This window comes from Larimichthys crocea, chromosome XVII (genome assembly GCF_000972845.2).
Source record: "Larimichthys crocea isolate SSNF chromosome XVII, L_crocea_2.0, whole genome shotgun sequence".
NCBI classification, from domain to species: Eukaryota; Metazoa; Chordata; class Actinopteri; family Sciaenidae; genus Larimichthys; species Larimichthys crocea.
In genome coordinates this window covers 11,973,949-11,996,399 of record NC_040027.1, presented here as the reverse complement: position 1 = coordinate 11,996,399, position 22,451 = coordinate 11,973,949, and the positions used below count along the sequence as shown (strand labels likewise).

The window sequence follows — 22,451 nt, the reverse complement described above, 5'->3', positions numbered from 1 at the left end:
CGTAATCGTTAAAACAATGTAGAAAAATGACATCAATCTAACGTTGCTGATCATTTTTCATGAAATCCTTTGGAAACACGAGATTCATACATCTTCTGTTAGCGTCGCTGATAAAGATAAAGGCAGTCTCTGACCAAAAGTGTTTTCTGTTGAGCAGAAATTGGATATTAAAGTGAATGAATAGTTATATTTAACGTCAATAATAAAAGACGAGGTCAACTGAAGACTGATGCTGAAACCGAAATATCACCTCAAGCTTGTTTGAAATGAAATGAAAAGTGCGATTCAGCAGCTGCCAAAGAAAAAACAGTGGCCATAAATAATGCGTGTGGATATATGAGCATAAGGAGGAGGAGTGACATCCCTTTTCACTTCAAAGCACATCAGATAAATGCCAGCGTTTCCTCTTACGTGCACTTATTTGTGGTGACGACATCAGTCCCGACTAGATCCCATCAAATGGGTACCTCGAAATGCTACAATGTAATTGATTATTGCTTTGTGTGTGTGTGTGCGCAAACTGGGGATGCAGCGATCTTAAAGGTTCAGCTACGACGAGTATTTCTGCCACTTATTAAAGCGACGGCAGCAAAGCAGGAAAAGGAGCACAGCGCCGTTTATAAATCTGCATGTAACAGCATGTAATCAGCTCTAGGACACTGATTCTCAAACTTTAACTTTAAATTTAACAACATCTAATATCAAAATATGACCACACTTTGAATTAAAGTAAATCATCTCACTCCATATCAGCCTGTGGCGGACGTTTATGCACGTAGAGGGCATTGATCCATGATTAGTTAGTTGGTTCTTGAATCAGATTTGTTCATGATTCGACACTAAATAATCTTGGTATTTGAAATAAACCTGCCTCCTGCATGAACATGTCTGTAGCTGAAAAGGTTCGGCGGTTCTACGTTGCTGTATTTTAATATGGTGCTGCTTTTCTGAGGTGGTACGTTGTGTAAAAAGTTTGAGAAACACTGCTCTAGAACAAAAAACCTGCATATGACATGTTCCCAATTTTCATTGCAAAAAAACAACCGGAAAATTTGATTTTGTATAGCGTGTGAAATAAATTAAAACCAGGATTTTCCCCCTCAGACTGGAATCGTACCGTCAGAATCTATATCCGCTGCATCCCTAGTGTGCACTCTTCTATACACGTCTGCCTCCACCACAAATAACCTGAGGAGCTGAAGAAACGCTGCATTAATATCACAAACAAAATCAGTAATATAATATATAATGTAACACAAAGTAAAGGTACAGTACGCAGAGAGGTGAAGACAAAACCTGTAAAAAAAAAAAAAACAAACAGAATTCATGGCTTTTAAGATCATTCTGCAAATATAGAGGACAAATGTGCTCCATGAAACAGAAACTTGAGAACACCTGAAGTGCACATGTAAGGAGTCTGTGGTCTAAATAACTCTTAAAAGTGAGTAGGTGATGTATATTTTGGTTATACACTCATTCACAACACAAAGGGCTTTGGGAAACTGCCACACAGGGCAGGGCGTATGAGAAAGTGCTACCAGTATTTACTGTATATATTGGACACATACGGAGTAACTCGCTGCCCATCACAATCATGCTTCATAGATGGAAGTAGCCCGACAGATACATTTTTACTCCAGCTCCTGTGATGGCACAGAGAAGAAGCCAAACGCTGCAGATACAGTATAGGGGGGGAGGACTGTGTGCTATTAGATTAGTGTTAATTAAATTAGGACACTAGAAGACGGAGAAGAGAGAGCCGAGCGCCAGACCGGTTGCCGCTCCAGCGAGCATGCCCAAAGCCACGTCTCCTCCGTCGTCACGATGGCGTTCACGGATGACGACGTGGTTCACTCCGGGAGCGGCGTATCCACCTGGGAAACACAACAGCAACAGGATTCCTCGTTTAACACACGATGATGACGCTTAAACTGGATAAACTGATGTTTTGTACAGGCAAAAGACACTGTGACACCAAAAATATGGAAAGTATAGCACCGTATTAAGATTCAATGTGATGATTTACTGTACAGTTCTTTACCTTGGTACTGGTACGGATAAGCTACAGCGTACGGCTGCCCATCAGCAGCGTATACGATCTGTGTAGCATGCGGTGGAGGTGCAACATATTCTCCATACGGACCCGGAGCATAAACCTGCGGAAAAATAAAAAAACACTGTGTTGATCCAGTGCAGGATTCCAGCAAGCGTGGAGCTTTAAAACATTTCTATTAGTCCACCAGGAGATGGCAGCAGGCTTGTTGTTGTTTTTAGTCTGGCTTGTTATCCTGGTTTTCCCCTAAGGAGGATCACGTCAAGGCCAAACTGTGCAGTAGTAACACGTACAGAGATTAAATGTGACATACAGTGCAAATTAGGCATCATATTGTAGGTATCCCAATCAAATATTTCCAAATATTTTCAGTTTTTATGCCTTTATCAATGTTTCTCTGCTGTTGTAGATCATTACTCATAATTAGAGAGATTTACAGGACTGAGTTTGAACATTTTATTCCACAACATAAGTGTGTTGAAGCCTGAAATGCACCAATATCTTTATAAACCTTTTAAAAACTAATTTCTAGTCGTGTTCATGTCTGTTACCTGAGGTGGGGAGGCATATTCTGAGTAGGGTGGAGGAGCAGATGCCATCACTTCCTGTCCAAAGCCGATCTGAGGAGTTGCAACCACCTAAAAATAAAAAGATAACACAAATGAGGACACCGCACTCGAAAGGGGGAGAACGACATCAAGAAAACTGAGCTAAGAAATGATTCTTTGTTCGGTTGTTTCACACAGATGGAAGCAATAAAAGAGAAATATCTTTGACTTTGTTAAACAAATCAAAACTCAAAGAATAGAAGATGCAGCAAAGGTCACCGTGTTAATTCTGGCATCCTGAAGTGCCATGGTCCACGCCCTGCAACACAGAGTGGAAATCATGTCTATTCTTAAAGCAGAACAACAGAAAGAAAGAGGCCACAACGATTCATCTGACTGACATAATGATACTGCATGTGTGTGTGTGTGTGTTGTCTTACAGAGCGTCGTCTGCGCTGTCGGCACACAGGCTGACCACCCGTCCATCTCTGCACACTATCTGGAGCAAGGCATCGCGCATCTTTCCCTCCGGTGGGTTCAGCTCTGAGAAGCGAAACATACACCAGGACAAATATAGGAGGTGACATATTTAAAAGGTGGATTAAACGCTGCGACTGTGAGCCGAACACGTCGCGGCGCAACACGTGACACGCACCTTGACACGTGGCAGAGTTGCGGATGTTGATGCAGTCCACTCTCATGTGGATCTCGTCCTCCATGTCACGCCGCTGTTGATCGTTGTAGAACACGAGGCGTCCGTCGGCCCACAGGTCGAACCAGTTTCTCTTCCACCGACGCAGTATGGTGCCTTTAATGAAAACATCACGGTGAAGCTCAAACTGAACCAAATGTCATGACGTCTGTGTACCACTGTTGCAATCTACACCGTTAAATTGACGGTTGACAGCTGTGGAGGTGGCAGCTGTCATCAACCACCTCCACATCAGCACCACCAAGACGAAGGAGATGGTGACCACACCAGTGAACATCCAGGATTTAGGGATAGTAGGGTCATACAAACACCTCAGTGTTTACCTCAGCGATAAACTGGACTGTTTGGACACAGACGTCCTGTACAAGAAGGGTCAAAGTCGTCTCTACTTGCTGAGCAGACTGAGGTCCTTTGGAGTGTGCAGGACTCCTGTTTGACCTTCTATGACACCGTATGACTGTTTATTCTACGCAGTCGTCTGCCGGGGAAAGGGAAGCACGGAGAGAGAGAGAGAGACAGGAAAAAGACTCGACAAATGGGTAAAAAGAGGGCCAGCTTCTGGATCTCGATTACTCCCTAGACTCCACAGAGGAAGTGGGACATCATGAACAACTCCTCTCACGCCCTGCATGACACTGTGGAGGCCTCAAACAGCTCCATCAGCAACAGACTGCATCAGCTTATCACGTTTCTCTTCGGGTCAAGCAGAATCTAACATCATCTCTGCTGATCCACTTCATTTGCTTCATTCAGTGACTGTAATACATTTTTATATCTGTCAACATGGACCGTGTGCGGGATCAGACTGGATCACACAGAACAAACACAAGAAGAAGAAACACACTGACTGCAGATTTGTTGTCAAGAAGCTCGAGTTTCAGTTCAACATGTTTCCCTGATCTATGATGACACAGCATATTTATTTTATGATTCGATACAGTGAATATCAAATGACTAAATGACTTTCTACAGCTTGACTTTTTTCTTTATACTTCTTTTTTATGAGTTATTTCATATCCACCTTGTGTAAAATCTTATCTTATCTGGATGCCACTAACACAACGGACCTTTAAATGCTGTTAAATAAAGTGTCAGTGTTATATACAGTTACTCACTTTGTCGATGGAGCCAACCGCTCTTTACCATCGCCATCTCGGAGACGACAACACCTGAAACAATAAAATACACATATATTTGTAAATTATAAATGATTATTCTCACTGTGATGAACACACAGACACAAAATGTCAGGAACATTACCCGTACAATAATCTGTAAATTATAAATGATTATTCTCACTGGTCACTTTTAGTTTTTTGCTCTTTTAAAATGTAAATATCATCAAACAATTTACTCATGCTGTAATATAACCTACTGCATAATCCTTATTTATCTCAGCATGTTGTGACCTCGATTCATTGTCTACAACCTAATTTAACTGTGTATAAAATATATTGTATTGTAGCTCTATTTCTTATTTCTATTTTTTACTTTTTTATATAGTTTTCTACCAAGTAATGATCTTCAGGATCACAGGTTTAATTTAAATCCAGATCTGTCCATCTATAATCAACAATAACATTTTCATATTGAATAAAGAAGTGGTTATAGATAGATAGATAGATAGATAGATAGATAGATAGATAGATAGTCCATGTTTATGTTTACCTGTGAAGCTCACCTGGCCAGTAAAACTGACACTGATATGTATAATTCAGACAGTATGACACAGACTGGGGGCAGATGGCTGGGCGTGGATTAGACAAACCTCGTGATCAGCTGTAATAAAAATGAGCTCTTCCTCTTATTTAATTACAGTTTGCAGCTTAATACGAGCTCATTAAGAGAGACACCATATGTCAATTACATGAACATTAAAATTAGACAGCTAATTGTTTAGGATTTCAACTTTTTAGTTCAGAAATCGCCTTTTTCCTTCATGTTATTAATCTTTTCACTGCACGGTAACAAACAGGTCATGCTCATGTCTTATTCATACAAGTCGGACAGGAGATAAAGTGTCTTAAACAGCGCGACGACCCTGAAATAAGTTAAAAATAACTCACATATGTCAAACACACGAAGTCAGCTGACGTTGTTTGTGTAAACATGTCAGTAGTTCACAATCAGCTGGTTAAACACGCTGCGCGTTTGGTCCTTATGGCGTTAATTAGTGAAGCAGCCGTGCGGTTAATTACTTACTTGATTATTTGTAACGCCGTTTGTTAGGAAAATGTCTTTCGTACGCGGAAGCGAGATGTACAAAAAGAAACGATGTCCTCCTTCGACCTAAAAACTACATAAAAAATAAAAAAGGCCGAAACCGAGCGTACGCCGTGCGGAGGCTGGCGAAGGGAAGTTCGGTTCTTTTTAGGGAGTCGGATCATTTGACTCAGATCACCAAGAAGAGCCTAACACCGGCTCTTCATGTTACCTTTCATATAATTCAGCCAAATTTAGCACTGATTTTGTATGCGTACACATGTGTATATTCAATGCATCCTTTGTCCTTCATCCCTGCCGCTGTCAGACTCTACAACACCTGCACCACCTGATCATGTTGTAGTTTCTGTTTCAAATTACCACTGCTCACTATAGCTTTTATATTTATTTTATTTTTTTATCTGTATTTATATTTCCATTCCAATTACTACCATGTGCAATATTATTTATATTATGGCCACTTCACCTTTAGTACTCGCTTTGCACATCTGTACTCTTGTTTGTTGTTTGTCCGTTCATTTTTTGAAGGATACTTCTGTCTGTTCGTTGTATATGCCCGTTTTATTTTACTTCTGTAGTGTATATTACACATTTTCTGCCACTGATAAATAAAGTATAATCTAATCTAATCTAAAAGTAAAAATGACATTTTTCTAATATCAATAAATTGCCGTACCCAGTTGCTTTTATTGAGTTTACAGACCCTTGTAACTCTCTGAAACCACCCAATGAATGCATTAACGTGCCTGTAGAACCACTTTGCTACACAAAGCAGATAGAAACACCTATAAAAACTATAAAATAACAATACAATACAATATGTTGACCTATAAAAACTATAAAATAACAATACAATACAATATGTTGTTTCGCGGACTCGCTGTTTCGCAGATTTTTTTATGTGTAATTTTGCATGTTTTTTTTGTTTTTTTTTACAGTGTACTGTACAGTATGAACGCGCATTGTGTTCGGCACCGTCAGAGGAACTGTGAAATGAGTTACTAGTAATAATTTCTTATGTGTCAAACCTCGTAGATTGATCATTAAAATTAAATTTGTTAAAAATGTTTGGCCTTGAAAACAGGTTTTGACCTTTGGTTTCATTTACTAATATAGTATTGTACTCATTTTTGTTAAATCTGCGAAAGTTTGAACTTTGAGAGTGTTTAAATAAGAGAGAAATGTGAGATGTTAATGCCTGTCTGAGAAAAGTGTATTTATTTATTTTATATATTTATTTTTTTTACTATCACTCAATGGCTTCACGTACTGAAACCGGCTCCCATCATCGTTCACTTTTTAAAAAAAAGAAAAGAAAAAAAAAAGAGCCGGATCTCTAAAACCCGCTCGTTCACGATCGACACATCATCACTAGTGGAGACAGCCGTTGATCGTTTGACCGTTAAGCCCCGCCCGCCCGAGCATCTTCGCTAACGTTCGCCTCTCTTTGCAGGGAGGGAGGGGGGGGGGACGTTTGTTTTGGATGACGTCACCCATCAGCTGACTGACCGTGCTGGCAAACAGCAGCGAGCGAGGGCGCGCTCGTTCGTGTACCCTCCCTCTCCCTCCCCCTCCCTCCCACAGCACGCTCACATGTGCGGGGCTTGCACATGTCTAAAAAAAAATATCTCAGCTATTAAATAATTGTTTCAGAAGATTTGCAGTGTAGCCTAACAGCCTCCTCTTTTTGGATTTATATTATCCCGGGGGTGAAACTGGTTGTTTTCTAAGCGGGGTTAAGTCGTTAAGTCGTGCCCGCTTATCTGCTGCTGCGCATGCGAGTCACACACACACACACACACAAACTCACACAAGCAGAAAAGTTGTATCCTGTGCGGAGTTAATGTTTGCTGCTGGAGGGAAGCGGGCGTCGTTTCATCACCGCCCGCAGAGAAACCTTTTACACACAACAGGGTAACAACAAAAAAAAAAATCGAGGACTGACCGACGGTCAACGCGGGATCATAAAACAAACCCCACTCCGGCCAACAACCGTTGGAGCGCTAACGTTCACAGCGCGAGGAGCTAAGCGGCTAAACGGACATGGCGACGGCGATCTACCTGGAGCATTACCTTGACAGTGAGTACACACGGACACACCGGGTGAGCGCCGGCGTTTTGGACGTGTCGGGCTCGTTTCGGGTTCGGTTTGACCGTGTTTGAGACTTTTTCTCCGCTTGGCGGGCTTGACTGACAGATAGCATCGCGGCTAGGTTAGCTCTCATGTCACTAGCTCTGCGGCTAACCGATTAGCATCACGATTCGAGATTTCGGTGGAATAAAGTTAAACAAACTGTGTCTGTGGTGTCAAACTCCGCCTGTAGATTAATATAAGTACTTATAATAAACAGTCAGCTGTCTGTCTGTGGCGGGTAGTCCGTTTCCTGTTGGAGTTAGCAGCTAGCCTCGGTTGTTTTTTAAATGTTATCCTCTCAAAGCTTTCTGAAACTTTTTGAATGTTTAAGTTTGTGTGTTTGCCCTCAGCAAAGCAGACACCGTGCATTTGCAACCTGTTGTCGGTAAACGCGTTTCCCGTAACCGGTTACGTACCGAGGCAGGGCGGGGTGTTTGAAGTGCGTCACGTCATGTCACGGAGACTGAGATAAATATTAACACTTATCACGGTGTATTTATATTTATTATGATGTAAATAATGGTTAAAGACACTGGCAACAAACTGTGTTCTTTAAATACTTTAAAAGTGCTATATAAATAGACATAATATTAAGTTTTAATGTGTTTAATTTGTCAATAATTTCACTGTTTTCTGGAAATTTTGCACCACAAATAATGATCCAGTTTGCACTCTGTTCATTTTCTACAGCTTCATTTCACTGTCTATTCTCTGTACAGTCTCTCAAAGACTAAATTCTTTATAAGGTTTTAGATTTACATATTGCATAGTTCACTGTTACTTTTATTTTACTGTTACGGGTTTAATTTAACTGTTATTTATACATGTGTATATACTTACTATCTCACTTATCGTTTGGGAGCTGTTGTAATAAAACAATTTCCCTGCTGGGATTAATAAAGTATTTCTGATTTAGTTGTCTGATTTTCATCTCTCCTTCTAGCTCTTTTTTTTATTTCTGTAATATATTTTATATTGTTTTCTCTTTGTATCTTTGCACAGGGTTCATTTAAATTCAGTGTATCTAATTTTAATGTATGTGTTACTTACTGTGTTTCATGCCGCTGCTGGATGCTTAAATTTCTCTCTGGATCAATAAAGTATTTATCAATTTATATAATTTCTGTAAAATATTTCTTATAACGGATTGATAGCTAATTAATTTATTAATATTCTCCCTTCATTGGTTTGTGTTAAAGCTGCCCTAATCGTTTTATTTGTTTTTCTTCATGGTTTTAATAATAATAATAATAATAATAATAATAATGTTATTTCCCAAAGCGCCTTTCAGGACACCCAGTGTCACTTCACAAATATAATAAAGTAATATTAGAAAAATAATAGCAGTCACATATTTAAAAAAGAGTCTGTTGAGCCATACAGCGAGAAAAAAATATCTAAGAGGTTTAATAGCTCCAAGAGCTGCAGTATTGACATCACACTTATTTGATTTATTGTTATTGTCAAAGGAATGATTATTATAGGTTTTAAAAGATCCAGTATCCAGACACGATATAGTTACAACACTGTGGACACAAGTTAAATTTTACTTGAGTGGATGAATAAGTGGAATATCTCATGTGTCACTCTCCTCTCCAGGTATTGAAAACTTACCATGTGAGCTGCAGAGAAACTTTACTCTGATGCGGGACCTGGACAACAGGACTGAAGGTGATCATTTAACCTCTTAAAGGTTATTATATCTGTTATGAGAGTATATCTGTTAGCTACAATAACTGAACAAGTATTGTGCCGTCAATTCTGGTTTTCCAGCACTGTAATAATCGTTGTTGTTTTTGCAGAAAAGAAAGGAGAGATCGACAAACTGGCTGAGGAGTACATTGCAACTGTGAAGAACTTGGCCTCAGAGCAGAGAGTGGAACATCTGCAGAAGATCCAGAATGCCTACAGCAAGTGCAAAGAGTTCAGCGATGACAAAGTCCAGCTCGCAATGCAGACATATGAAATGGTCAGTTCAGTTCTCATTTGGTTTGCACTAAATATTTTTTGTAAAGTATATTCCTGTTTAATCTCCATTAAATCTTTTGTGCTGCAGGTGGACAAACACATCCGCAGACTGGATGCAGATCTGGCTCGGTTCGAGAACGAGCTGAAGGAGAAACTGGAAGTGAGCGGCTACGAAAGTACCGAGGGAAGAGGAGTGAAAAGTAAGTTAGGTAACTCAAAGGCTTTTCATTGTTAAGACACGAAACAAATCGATCCACGTCTATAAATGTGAATATTTTCCTCAGAGAGTGAGTCGCGGGGGCTGAGGGAGAAGCGTGCATCCAGAGGAAGAGGAAGGAAAGGTTCTGATGAAGATTCTCCTCGAAAGAAAAAGATTAAAAACAGGTATGTTTGTCAGGCCACGGTACCTTGTTAATAAAGGTGTGCACCTACAAATATTTATTTACATGTTAAATATTTTAGTGATGAGGAGGGGTGATGTCATCCTTTGTTGTATAATCATGTTTAACACTAATCGTCTGTGTGTTCTGTTGGACTTCTAGCCCAGACTTGAGCGACGCTCTCCTGCCCATGCAGCCGTCAGACGTCTTGGACATGCCAGTCGATCCCAACGAGCCCACCTACTGCCTGTGCCACCAGGTGTCATACGGAGAGATGATTGGATGCGATAACCCAGACGTAGGTTTTCACAGCGTTTCTTCACCATCGCAACTTGTTTGACTGCCCGTCTCAACTAGAGATCCTCAATACTGACGCTGTTTTTCTTCCTTTAGTGTCCGATTGAGTGGTTCCACTTTGCTTGTGTTGATCTCGCCACAAAACCCAAAGGGAAATGGTAAGAACTTTGAGTCAGTCCGGAGCATGTGAACCTAGAATTGCTCATAAAAGTTGAGTTTTAACGTCTTTTTTTCTTCCTCCACTCTCTCAAATCTCTCAGGTTTTGTCCGAGGTGCACCCAAGACAAGAAGAAGAAATGATTTTTTTGATTTTTTTTACGTTCAGAAGTACTGAACTAATAATGTATGTATTTTGGTGTAGTTTAATAGTGTAATATACAGTGTGTATATATTTCAGTCCCTATAACCCTCCATAGAAATGGTGGGTCATACAGCTATTTTAAAGGCCTAATCCAGAGTATAGCTACAGTTGTGGCCCCATTAGACCCCTCCACGGACGTCACTGTGCCTGCATCGTTGGATTGAAGACTCCAGTCTTTGTCTAATCGCTCTAAAATGATGAACTCACGTGTATATTATTTGGGTAAATTAGTCTGGGTAGTGGAGTTGCACAAATTATTTACCAATCAGAAAGTCCTTTAAATCACAGAGTGTATATATTGTTATTACTAACGTGCTCAGAAATCCTGGACTGTGGCTTTAGCATACTTGAAATGGCAATTTTATAAAGATCTATTTTTTAAACAAATTAACAGCCTGCTGAGAATTTACAAATTTAAAAACACCTGAATCCTTACCGAACTTTGGTGGTGAAAGGAATTACGTGTCACATTTTCAGTTACCTACCTCCTTAGGGAATATATCAGCACTGCGTGAACGACTGCAATTGATGCCAGTGTAAAAAAAAAAATAATAATAATTGTGTTTTGATTAGCTTAAACCAAATGAGCAAAGCAATGTAAATTCATGTATTGATTTCCAAAAAAAAAAAAAAAGGCGACATCTTTGAATGTATCGTGGTCAGTCAGTGTCTCTCGTCAGTTGAATGAGGTATTTAAGCACTTTGAAGATTTCCCCTAAAGAGGTTTGATACTGCAGGCTTGGTTTTATGACATCTCATTTAAAACTCTGCCATAGTGCATCACTTCAAACCATATGAAAATAAATATAAATATATATATATATACACACATATATGTATGTATATATATGTGTGTATATATACATATATATGTGTGTATATATACATATATGTGTGTGTGTATATACATATATATGTGTATGTATGTGCATATATATGTATATATGTTTTGTATGATATGAAACAATATTTTGTGGACACTTATTTTCCAAAGATATATTTGTTGTATTGCGTACTTCTTGGTGTACACTCACACAGTTTTATTTAATAGGATTTTTCGCCTCTTCTTTCGTATTCAACTGTGAATATCACTCGTTTTAGGTGTAAGCCACAAATAAAAGAGCCAAAGTCTTTGTATTTTGTAAATTTCAGTATTTTATAACAAATAAATATTCACTATCACTCGTGTATTATGTCATTCATTGCACGTTGAAATGACGACAGAGTTCCCTGGTTTACAAGTTTTCCCGTTTACCCTCCGGTGGTGTCTAACCATGTTTAATTAGGAATCTGCTCCCCATTAGTTGTAGTAATATTTAGTTTGTGACACTAAACAAATTACACTAACCAGTGTCTTTTTTATTTCTAGAAGAATGGTCCGGTTACTTTACAATTTAAAAACTTGCTGTTGAATGGTTTTATTTTCTTAGTGATAAGTCTAAACTTATCAATGAAGACTTGTGACGGTCAGGTGTGTGGATGATGCAGATTATCTGTAATATTGAATATTAAGAGGTCACTTTTTTTTTTTTTTTTTGGGCTTTTTCAGTGCCACAAATGTTCAGCTTCCACTTTACTGGAGGGTTTTTTCAGCTGTGATTTCAGGTGCAGAGGTCTTAAGACTAGTTAGGTTACCATTATGGGTAAATACTGTGTCGCTGGTGTTTCCAGTGAAATGCCAAACCTGATACCTGCTGTAGTTGTTGTGTACTGTGATGTCTTCCTGCAGTTTCTATAGTTGCTCTTCTGTTTGTATTCTGGTTAGACACTGTAGCTGTTGTAGCTGTTGCCAGGACCACTGAAGCATGAAGTTATTACGTACAACTAACCGAAACAAATGAAGTCTAGTACGACAGCTGCAGTTACTTTCATGAAGGTTATTATGTTGACTGTTAGAGCTTGCTTTGCTGTTGAACTGTATTGTGTTATACTGGGTAGTGTTTATAATATTTACTCTTCCTGTATTGATATAAATGTAGTACAACACTGCTATAACCATGGCTGCCCAAAAACCAAACATTCAACTTCATAAATATACTGCAAGAGTGTTAACATTAGTTTAAGAAGTGTACCTAATCAAGTGTGTAGATAGTTTACTGCTGTGCAAGAAGATGCTTCCTAAAAGAGATGATCAGCATCTCTGCATGACTTCAGATTGAACAGCACTGCACGTCATGTGATCTCTAATCTACAGAGTTTTAAAATCCGTCATCAGACTCGTCATCCCAGCTGCACTTCTCCTGGGTGCTCTTGGTGAAATCCATTTCCAGGTCGTAAACAAAGTCCGGATCATCTTTGCGCTTCCGGTTCTTCTCGAACACTTCGTCCATCTGACCCTTCTTGCGAGCCAGCTCCTCGTCGTCCAGTTTGTTCAGGTCTTCGTCGGGGTCCAGGCGGAATGAAGCCAGGCTGTGCTCCAAGCTGAAGCCCTGCATGTGATCTCGCAGGATGATGTGAAGCTTCTCCAGCTGGCTCTGGGACACCCCCTCCAGGTAGTCTCTGTGCCGGGGATTGTTCTTCAGCCTTTCAGCAGCCGTGCTGTAGTCTGGAGAGGAGAGGAGAGGAGAGGAGAGGGACGTCATTAACAACTCCTCTCACCTCCTGCATGAGACTGTGAGGGCCTTAAACACAGCTGTCAGACTCTTGAACACCAGCATGACTTCATGACTCTTACTTGTGAGTAATTTCTTATCCACCTTGTGTACATGAGCTGCTTTAGTGGCACATACTCTGGACAATACTGGACAATGACTCCCACCCACTCCATGAGGTGCTGGACAGACTCAGGAGCACCTTCAGCCAGATGCTCCACAGAGAGACACAAGAAGTCTTTCCTACCTGTGAGCATCAGTCTCTACAACTCCTCGCTCAAACATCACACACTCCAAGTGCACTAGCTATCGAACTTGCTTGTGCAATACATAAGTGAAATCTTCCACACATGCATACTGCACTTTAAACAATCAGTGTGTATTCTCTGTACAGTCTCAGACTAAATTCTTTATAAGGTTTTAGATTTACATATTGCATAATTCACTGTTACTGGTTTTATTTAACTGTGTGTGTATATAGTGTTAAAATAGGATATTGTATAGGTGTATAGTGTTCAAGTTTTGTTTTCTTGCTATTACTTACTATCTCACTTACAGTTTGGGAGCTGCTGTAACAAAAACAACAATTTCCCTGTGGGGATTAATAAAGTATTTCTGATTATGATTGTCCCAGACCTGAGATGCAACACTGAGGCTGTTTACAGGAAGGGGCAGAGCAGACTTTGTGAGGAGGCTCAGCTCATTTAATGTGTGCAGATGCAATCTTCTCTGCAGCAGCATCATCAGAGCCAGTGACAGTGACCTATCCATCTATAAAACATGCAGTTCTCCACCTCCAGTCACCACAAACCAACTGTCAAATAGTAATTGAGTAAATTAAGTCGTGTAGGTAAATATCTGTCTCGTCTCACCTGAGTATTTGGAGAAGTTTCGCACAGGTATGACTCTCTTTCGCACCGCTTTGGTCTCTTTGTGTTCGTAGATTAAAACTACAGACGGAGGACTGAACTGCACTCCGCACCGCTTCGCTTCGAAACTCATCTTCAACCTCCTGCACCGAGAGTTCAGCGGTATGATACTAAAACATAATAAAGTATAATAATGATCTATAACTGTACATAACTATAATAATTCACACAGTTTGTTCAGAGATCAGACCAACGGACTACAAACGGTTAGGCGTCAGTTTGTGTTACACTCTGTCCTCGTCGAAGCCTGCTTATATTTACCGTAAATATTTTAAAAACCCTAAAAACATGGCGATTATCGATAATATTGTAATATGTATTTCAATATTTGTCTGCGCGTTATTTTTTTATATATACATCGATTCCTTTAACTTTTCCCCACAGTGCCTTATTTTATTTCTAGTCAGGCACCATTACAGCTTACCTTCAATTAAAAACTACAAAAGGGTCCTTCAAAGATGCTCTTCCGTAAACATTTGAAACAGCGCCGGGTGTTTGTTTGTAGTTCGATAAATTGAACAAACAGGCTGTGAAACAGCTTGTTGTAGCTGATATTACCATTTTCATGTATTTTGTTCTGTTTTCTGTGTTGGCTTGTTTATCGACGTGTCATTGTTTCACCGGAAATGGTAAGATATGTTGTTAAACCTGTTAACTAGCACTGAACAGCTCCGCGTGTCAGCAGAGCTTTTATTTTGGTAGAAAACAGCCTCTTGTGTTATTACGTGTTATTATGCGTTATTATGCATACAGAGAGAAGTGACATGAAGGGTTAAGTTCAGTCCTATAGCGTGGGAAATAAATGAGCCTATAACAAAAACTCATTATTCATTCTTTGGTCTGTAGCTGTGCTGTTTGAACTTTAAACTTAATCTAAGACTTCTATATTTAATTTATATTTTTATATTTTGTTGCTGGCTATTGAACCCATCTCTTTTAATGCCTCGTCAGAACTAAAAAATGGTAAATGGACTGTACTTAGATAGATACAGACACATAATGTCAGGAACATTACCCGTACAATAATCTGTAAACTATAAATGATTATTCTCACTGGTCACTTTTAGTTTTTTGCTCTTTTAAAATGTAAATATCATCAAACAATCTACTCATGCTGTATTATAACCTACTGCATAATCTTTATTTATCTCAGCATGTTGTGACCTCGATTCATTGTCTACAACCTAATTTTACTGTATATAATTAAGTAATGATATTCAGGATCACAGGTTTAATTTACATCTAGATCTGTCCATCTATCTATAATCAACAATAACATTTTTATATTGAATAAGGACTGGTTATAGATAGATAGATAGATAGATAGATAGATAGATAGATAGATAGATAGATAGATAGATAGAAATAGAGATAATAACAATATACAATTAAATCAGATTGTTTGTTCAGAGGTTGTGCAAATTGAATCATGACTTGTGGTGTGAAATGTTCAGAAAACTGAGTGTGAAACTGTCTCTGCTATAACTGAGAGGCGTGAGTCTGTCTGTGGGTCTGAAAAATAATGCCACCTAACATGAATTACACACTTGATTGATTTGTATAGATGCATCAGTGCAAGTTACGTCTTAATGTTCATATCCAAATATCAGCTGTCACAGAAGACGAGTCATTATAAAGAGTGACGGCAGGTGTGGATGTGAGGATATTCTAGTCTTCATTAGTGGTCTTTCCAACCACTTAAGACTCTCTTACACTACACTACTAATCAGCCATAAATGTATTATTACAGATATAATGCAAAGTCTGCTCTGTCTTGTGGTCTTGGTTAATACAACCTACATATTCTTGTAGATGAGAACCATTGTGGTCTTCTGAAGCGGTTGCTCGAGTCCTCACGAGTTTCAGTGGAGATCAACAAGAAGGGATTTCACAGGTACTGACACTGAACGATGACCGTCTTCCAGGCTCACTCTGAGAGGAATGAATGAGTCATGTCTGATGTGTTTTAGGGAGGCGGTAACCACTGTGGAGCTCAGCCCTGATGTGCTCAGTGGGGTCAGAGTTCTGCTGGTTCACAGATGGCCCAGAGGTGTTTATCTCGACCCATACCAACTCGCATCCCTGAGTGTTGAAAGTGATTGGCAGGTAAGAAGACTGACTCTGCCAAAAATAAATATTATAAACCACATTCACCTTCACTGTGTATGTATTAATTTAATCATTTGTGTATCCACCTCTGTAAGATCTTACTAGATTCAGCCATAGACCTAGAGCTGCCTGCTCACAAGACTTCAGGATTTGTCACCTATGTGTATCCCACCGTCGATGGACCGACTCCAAGACTGTTAAAAGTGACAATTCCCGTACACGGTCGCTACCACAAGCCTTCTTATGATGGGAAAACATTTACATCTGTCGACATAGAAGCTCCAGAGCTGCTGCTGCGGACTGAAAAATGTAAGTGTATCATCTTCATTCAATAGTCTCTTCTCAGAAACAACCAAACAATTTTAGATTTAACTGATCTAAGAGATCAGTTAAATCTAAATCTCTTCCTTCCATCTAGGTACGCAGCTCAGCATCTTTGAGCCTCACGCTGTGGTGGACGCTCCCTGTACTGCCGACAATTCAAGCGCGTGTTCGTGGGTTAAACTCCAACATCAGCAGGTTGGTTCTCTAAATGTCTTTTCATGATACTGGTTGAATATTCCTTTTTCTTTTATCACTCAAAATAAACATCTATATAAATAAATAACATGTCTTCGTGTAGGAGCAAGGCGCCGTGGGTTTGCAGTTTCCAGTCGGTGACGGGTCTTTGGTGACGCCTGTATGCGGTGGAACTCTTCTCGTCACGATGATCTCCTGCGTGGCGCTGTCCAAATACTTGTGGAAACATCGACTCGTTTAAACAGTGATGGTCAACATATCTTGTTTTGAGCAGCTCATGAGTTCGTAATAACGCAGTTCTTGGTGGAACACTGGCCAAAGCATACAGGAAGATGACACCTCACTCAGTTTGAAACACTTAACTAAAGAATGTTTGGTCATTAATCATCTTCTTAGGACGTCTTTTATCACGACTACAAATAATAAATTGCAAACATCTGGGAAATTCTCCATGTTGTGTTGATAATGACGTTTGGCTTTTTTGTTTTATGACACAAAAATGTCAGATTGGATATTAAGATTTCAGGCTTGTAAAGCTACCGTACAGATGAACACAGCATCACAGACAGGGCTGGTTACAAAAAAACAACCTCTCTGATATTCAGCCTAGTTGTACTTCTTTTATAAAATCTGTATAATGCAGCTGAACATCGCAGAGTACATAGATTGAGCGTAATATGTATATTGATGTAGATCAACGGTGTATAAAATGTGTACAATTAAAATCTTTATTTTAAGTTTGTGGATGTTTTTTATGTGTTCATGGTCAGCTGCAGAACAGTAACACCACAGTCTGTCAGTCAAAACTTACTACTAGGCTTTCCTTTTATTTTCTCAATAGCTCATATTATGTCGTTATCTCAGGAGAACAACTTTATCATTGTGACATAATGACATAAATAACTTATTATCAGTATCATATGGAATAGGATGTGTGTTTTTTTTTCTTAAAGCTGTCTAAAGAGGAAGTTAAAAGAAGAACTGGATGTTGGGTGTTGAATAAAATTTATACCACATGTAATGGTTGACGACAAATCAATCAAGTGTGTGGTTCATGTTAGGTGGCATTATTTTTCAGACCCACAGACAGACTCACGCCTCTCAGTTATAGCAGAGACAGTTTCACACTCAGTAGCTCTGTTTTCTGAACATTTCACACCACAAGTCATGACTCAATTTGCACAACCTCCGAACAAACAATCTAATTCAAATTGTTATTATCTCTATTTCTAGCTCTTTCGTATTTCTATAAACACTTTTGTCTATCTATCTATCTATCTATCTATCTATCTATCTATCTATCTATCTATCTATCTATCTATCTATCTATCTATCTATCTATCTATCTATCTATCTATCTGTCTGTCTGTCTGTCTGTCTGTCTGTCTATCTATCTATCTATCTATCTGTCTGTCTGTCTATAACCAATCCTTATTCAATATAAAAATGTTATTGTTGATTATAGATAGATGGACAGATCTGGATATAAATTTAACCTGTGATCCTGAAGATCAGTACTTGATAGAAAACTATGTAAAAAAGTAAAAATAGAAATAATCTTGAATAGAAATAATAAATAGAGCTACAATACGACATATTCTGTATATAGGCAGGATATATTACATATTACATATTATCTATCTATCTATCTATCTATCTATCTATCTATCTATCTATCTATCTATCTATCTATCTATCTATCTATCTATCTATCTATCTAGACTAGAAAAACTAGAAAGGCCCTATAAGTACAGTCCATTTACCATTTTTTTAGTTCTGACCAGGCATTAAGAGAGATGGGTTCAATAGCCAGCAACAAAATATATAATAAACAAATAAATATAGAAGTCTTAGATTAAGTTTAAAGTTCAAACTGTTACAGCCACAGACCAAAGAATTAATCTATGAATTAAAATAAATCTCAACTGCTCAGCAAAGTGTTAAACTACATTACCTAGAATACTTTTCGGCATATTTAAACCTCAAACTTATTAACATGTGCAGTTAAATAATAATTAAGATCTGTGTGTTCATCACAGAAACTGTTCTGATGTCTGATGATGACATGGCTTATATGTGTATTTTATTGTTTTAGGTGTTGTCGTCTCTCATCTATCTATCTATCTATCTATCTATCTATCTATCTATCTATCTATCTATCTATCTATCTATCTATCTATCTAGACTATAAAAACTAGAAAGGCCCTACAAGTACAGTCTATTTACCATGTTTTAGTTCTGACCAGGCATTAAGAGAGATGGGTTCAATAGCCAGCAACAAAATATATAATAAACAAATAAATATAGAAGTCTTAGATTAAGTTTGAAGTTCAAACTGTTACAGCCACAGACCAAAGAATGAATCTATGAATTAAAGTAAATCTGTTCAGCAAAGTGTTAAACTACATTACCTAGAATACTTTTCGGCATATTTAAACCTCAAACTTATTAACATGTGCAGTTAAATAATAATTAAGATGTGTGTGTTTGCAGTGCTGTGCTGTGCACACACACACACACACGCACACACACACACACACCATTCATCTGAAACATCACTGACTCGGGCTGTGAAGGGCTGGGTCGGTAGTTCCGCTTCCCCCTTCGCCATAGCGGAATTATCCAAAGGGCCGAAAAAGAAAGATAGAAAGAAAAGAAAAGAAAGAAAAGAAACGAAAAGAAAAGAGAAGAGGACTCTTTGTAAATAGTTGCACTCAGTGTTTTTAAGTTATCAGTACGCGGTGCGTACAGCGAGGCCTCCATGTGACAGATGAACTTCTTCTAAAGCGGATTTTACAAATCTTCCACCCGGACCGTCGAGGAGCCTCCGGGAAGTTTAACTGCCGGTGAGCCGCGCTTCTCCTCCGGCGTCCTTCTCGTTAAAGCCTGCCCCCTTCTTCTTCTTTCTTTTCTTTTTTAAAGTATACTTTAGAAAACTTGCACAGCCTCTCTCGGTGTGTTTGAGTTTATTCACGTTAGCTCGGCCGTGCTAGCCGCGTTAGCTCCCCCGTTAGCTCACGTTAGTTAGCCGAGGCTAGCCACGCTACCTGTTGTTGTTGTTGTTGTTGTTGTTGTTGTTGACTGGTTTTAAAGATTTACAGAGTAAACAGAAACACAGAAGAGTGTGTGAACAACAGGCTGGATGTCGATGTGTTTGTGTGTTTTATCCCAGATGAAAACAATGAAGCGTTAGCCTTTTATTTGTGTGTGAAGCGCTTTGACCCGCTCACCTGGCTGCTTTTTATTTATTATACTCGATTTAAGAAACAGAATTAAGAGAAAGTTTGTTTAAAAAAGCTCCTCAGACTAACACTAAGCTTTCAGAGGAGGTTAAAATAAGCTGTGGTCTCTCTAACAGCTGAAACTGTCTCTGCTCTCTCCCTCTTTATCCTCCTTCATGGGTTTTTATTTGCACATAAACCAAGAAGTAATAATAAATAAAAATAATAATATTTTATTACATAGGCGACTTTCTGTCACCTTACAATAAATGAGAGTAGACAGCAAATAACAGAAACAAACAAAAAGAACCATAAAAGTAAAATCAAATTACAAGAATACATTAAAAACAGGTTAAAATACTAATACTAATACTAATATACTAATACTAATATACTAATACTAATATACTAATAGCGTATATCTTATAGTATATTAGTATAAATGCTCTGGGGTCATGAGACTCAAGACTTAAGTTCACTATGTGGGTCAAGAGATGATGGAGCACCAAAATAAATAGATTTATATATTATATATATATCTTATATATATATATAAAACAGTCTTTATTCAGTATAAAAATGTATTGTTGATTATAGAAGATGGACAGATCTGTATTGAAATTAAACCTGTGATCCTGAAGATCGTTACCTGATAGAAAACCTATATAAAAAAGTAATAAATAATTTGATAGAAATAAGAAATATTTGGATGATGGGAGTTACTGTATGAGCAGTTTGTGTAACACTATTGAAACCTGATATGTATTTAGTTTTTCTCCCATCACCTTCATCAAAAACTTTAATAATTTCTGCAGCTAAGCCGTCAACCTGTCTGAATCTGCTGTGTTATCAGGACTGTACCACAGTCCTTTAAGGTAGCTGTAATTAAACCTCACTCTAGACCAGAGCTCTTAGCCAACACAGACCGGTATCAAACCTTCCCTTCTGTCTAAGATACTTGAGAGAGCTGTAGCTATCAGCTGTGTGACTTTCTCCAATAACAATAGTTGTTTGAGGATTTTCAGTCTGGATTGAGATGGGGGCAGTTTTTCCTCACTCGAAACGGGGTCTAAGGACAGGGGTGTCACTCCTGTACAGATGTTAAAGCCTGAGGCAAATGTACTTTGTGAATTTGGGCTATTTACAAAAAATACATTTGATTTGATTGATTTGAAACAAAACAGGTGTGAACAAATTAAAAACCATCTGGAGTCAGATAACACAGAATAAACTGTATGAAATACATTAAACTTAAAAAAATGGTTCAAATGTTTTGTTATTTGTTTTTCCAGCCGTACAATATCTGACAATGCCAGCAGGCATAAATAATATATTTAAAAACGAAGCCTTCTGTCCCCCCCGTGCTGGACGTTGGACGTCCCTGTCCTACATACTCCTCAGCTTCAAAACAAGGCTTTAATTGTTCCCGTTATTAGTCTGTTGTATTTATAACCTCATCATTGTGTGTTCATGCTCTGATTCTCCTCCAGGTACCACTTGGCGCTTCCTTTCCTTCCTTCTCCTGTCACCTTTCGGGCACATCCTCCCCCTCCTCTGCGCATGAGCACACCCGTGCCTCATGTTGATGTGAGCGCTCGGCCGCCTGTCCATCCTCGTCCGCTACGCCCTCCCTCCCCGAAGCTCCCCTCTTAACCACCCCCGTGAGGCTCCCGACGACCTATAGCGATGTGTGATAACGGAGACCCCGAGGATAAACCCCCGCGCCTCCGGTCAGGATGAGCAGCACCATCTTTAGTACCGGCTCTGGCAAAGACTCGCTCTCAGCCAACCACAGCTCGGACCGTGCCGTCTGTGCCGAGGAGAGGAAACCTCGCAATAAGATCATCTCAATCTTCTCCGGGGCTGAAAAAGGTGACACGATGATGACTTTTTTTTCAGTAAGGAACACTTTTTGTGTCGTCACTGTGTGATTTCAACCATGTTTTGGTTTCTTCAGGCGGCAGAAGAAAGAAGACAGAGACAAAGAACGACCAGAGATCCGCCGCCTTCAGATTTTGAACACACCATCACGTCAGGGTTTGATGGTGCACGGGGAGTTCACTGTGAGTTTCATTCTCACCGTTTGTTTTCTTGAGACACTTCGACCGAAAAACACACACCACATCACATCTGCAGTCTGCACACGTTGACACCCTTTCATTTTTTTTGTCTTGCACAGGTATGCCAGAGCAATGGGCCCGACTACTCCAGACCTCAAAACATCACCAAGTCAGAGCAGAAGAAAAACCCGCAGGTGGCTGCTCGATTCTCAAGTTTACGAATCAATGGAAAGGCCGTCAGAAGTACCTCAGCTTCTCTCTTCTTGTGAGAAGTTAAACTGACCTTTTTATTTAAAGTTAATTATTGCCTAAAATTATGCTTTGTCTTCAAGTCGATAACCTTTTT

At 39.1% G+C, this 22,451-nt stretch overlaps 5 protein-coding genes and 1 pseudogene across 9 annotated transcripts in view; 4 read left to right on the top strand and 2 right to left on the bottom strand.

The window, feature by feature from the left end:
• Positions 1 to 310: 310 nt before the first annotated feature.
• Positions 311 to 5,683, bottom strand: plekhb2 (pleckstrin homology domain containing, family B (evectins) member 2). Of its 5 annotated transcripts, none has more exons than XM_010731037.3 (9): positions 5,516 to 5,683; positions 4,982 to 5,092; positions 4,429 to 4,482; positions 3,257 to 3,409; positions 3,042 to 3,144; positions 2,881 to 2,920; positions 2,605 to 2,691; positions 2,042 to 2,156; positions 311 to 1,874 (listed from the first exon to the last, which is right to left on the bottom strand). In XM_010731037.3, exons 3-9 carry the CDS (start codon positions 4,463 to 4,465, stop codon positions 1,738 to 1,740), a joined length of 672 nt encoding a protein of 223 aa, XP_010729339.3. In that variant the 5' UTR covers positions 4,466 to 4,482; positions 4,982 to 5,092; positions 5,516 to 5,683; the 3' UTR covers positions 311 to 1,737. The 5 variants fall into 5 exon arrangements, with proteins under 5 accessions (XP_010729339.3, XP_027146449.1, XP_027146448.1 ...); XM_027290648.1 differs by having other exon boundaries at positions 4,995 to 5,092; XM_027290647.1 differs by lacking the exon at positions 5,516 to 5,683 and adding an exon at positions 5,380 to 5,483.
• A 1,424-nt stretch (positions 5,684 to 7,107) lies between these two features.
• ing5a (inhibitor of growth family, member 5a) lies at positions 7,108 to 11,858 on the top strand. The gene is made up of 8 exons (XM_019277657.2): positions 7,108 to 7,616; positions 9,270 to 9,341; positions 9,473 to 9,639; positions 9,727 to 9,838; positions 9,923 to 10,022; positions 10,181 to 10,316; positions 10,412 to 10,473; positions 10,576 to 11,858. Exons 1-8 carry the CDS (start codon positions 7,580 to 7,582, stop codon positions 10,613 to 10,615), a joined length of 726 nt encoding a protein of 241 aa, XP_019133202.2. The 5' UTR covers positions 7,108 to 7,579; the 3' UTR covers positions 10,616 to 11,858.
• Positions 11,859 to 12,184: 326 nt separating this feature from the next.
• On the bottom strand, positions 12,185 to 14,437 carry cep19 (centrosomal protein 19). Its single transcript, XM_027290649.1, has 2 exons — positions 14,140 to 14,437; positions 12,185 to 13,221 (listed from the first exon to the last, which is right to left on the bottom strand). Exons 1-2 carry the CDS (start codon positions 14,267 to 14,269, stop codon positions 12,875 to 12,877), a joined length of 477 nt encoding a protein of 158 aa, XP_027146450.1. The 5' UTR covers positions 14,270 to 14,437; the 3' UTR covers positions 12,185 to 12,874.
• Positions 14,438 to 14,655: 218 nt separating this feature from the next.
• On the top strand, positions 14,656 to 17,561 carry pigx (phosphatidylinositol glycan anchor biosynthesis, class X). Its single transcript, XM_010731043.3, has 6 exons — positions 14,656 to 14,825; positions 16,009 to 16,090; positions 16,167 to 16,302; positions 16,401 to 16,614; positions 16,724 to 16,824; positions 16,928 to 17,561. The coding sequence occupies exons 1-6, from the start codon at positions 14,762 to 14,764 to the stop codon at positions 17,063 to 17,065; spliced, it is 735 nt and encodes a 244-aa protein (XP_010729345.3). The 5' UTR covers positions 14,656 to 14,761; the 3' UTR covers positions 17,066 to 17,561.
• Positions 17,562 to 19,367: 1,806 nt separating this feature from the next.
• pak2b (p21 protein (Cdc42/Rac)-activated kinase 2b) overlaps positions 19,368 to 22,451 on the top strand; it is a 9,663-nt gene continuing 6,579 nt past the window's right edge. Inside the window, exon 1 of the mRNA XM_027290425.1 lies at positions 19,368 to 19,670. The gene's annotated coding sequence lies outside the window, so the exon portion shown is untranslated. The remainder of the gene's footprint in view (positions 19,671 to 22,451) is intronic.
• Positions 21,732 to 22,451, top strand: part of LOC113747989 (serine/threonine-protein kinase PAK 2-like) — a 937-nt pseudogene continuing 217 nt past the window's right edge.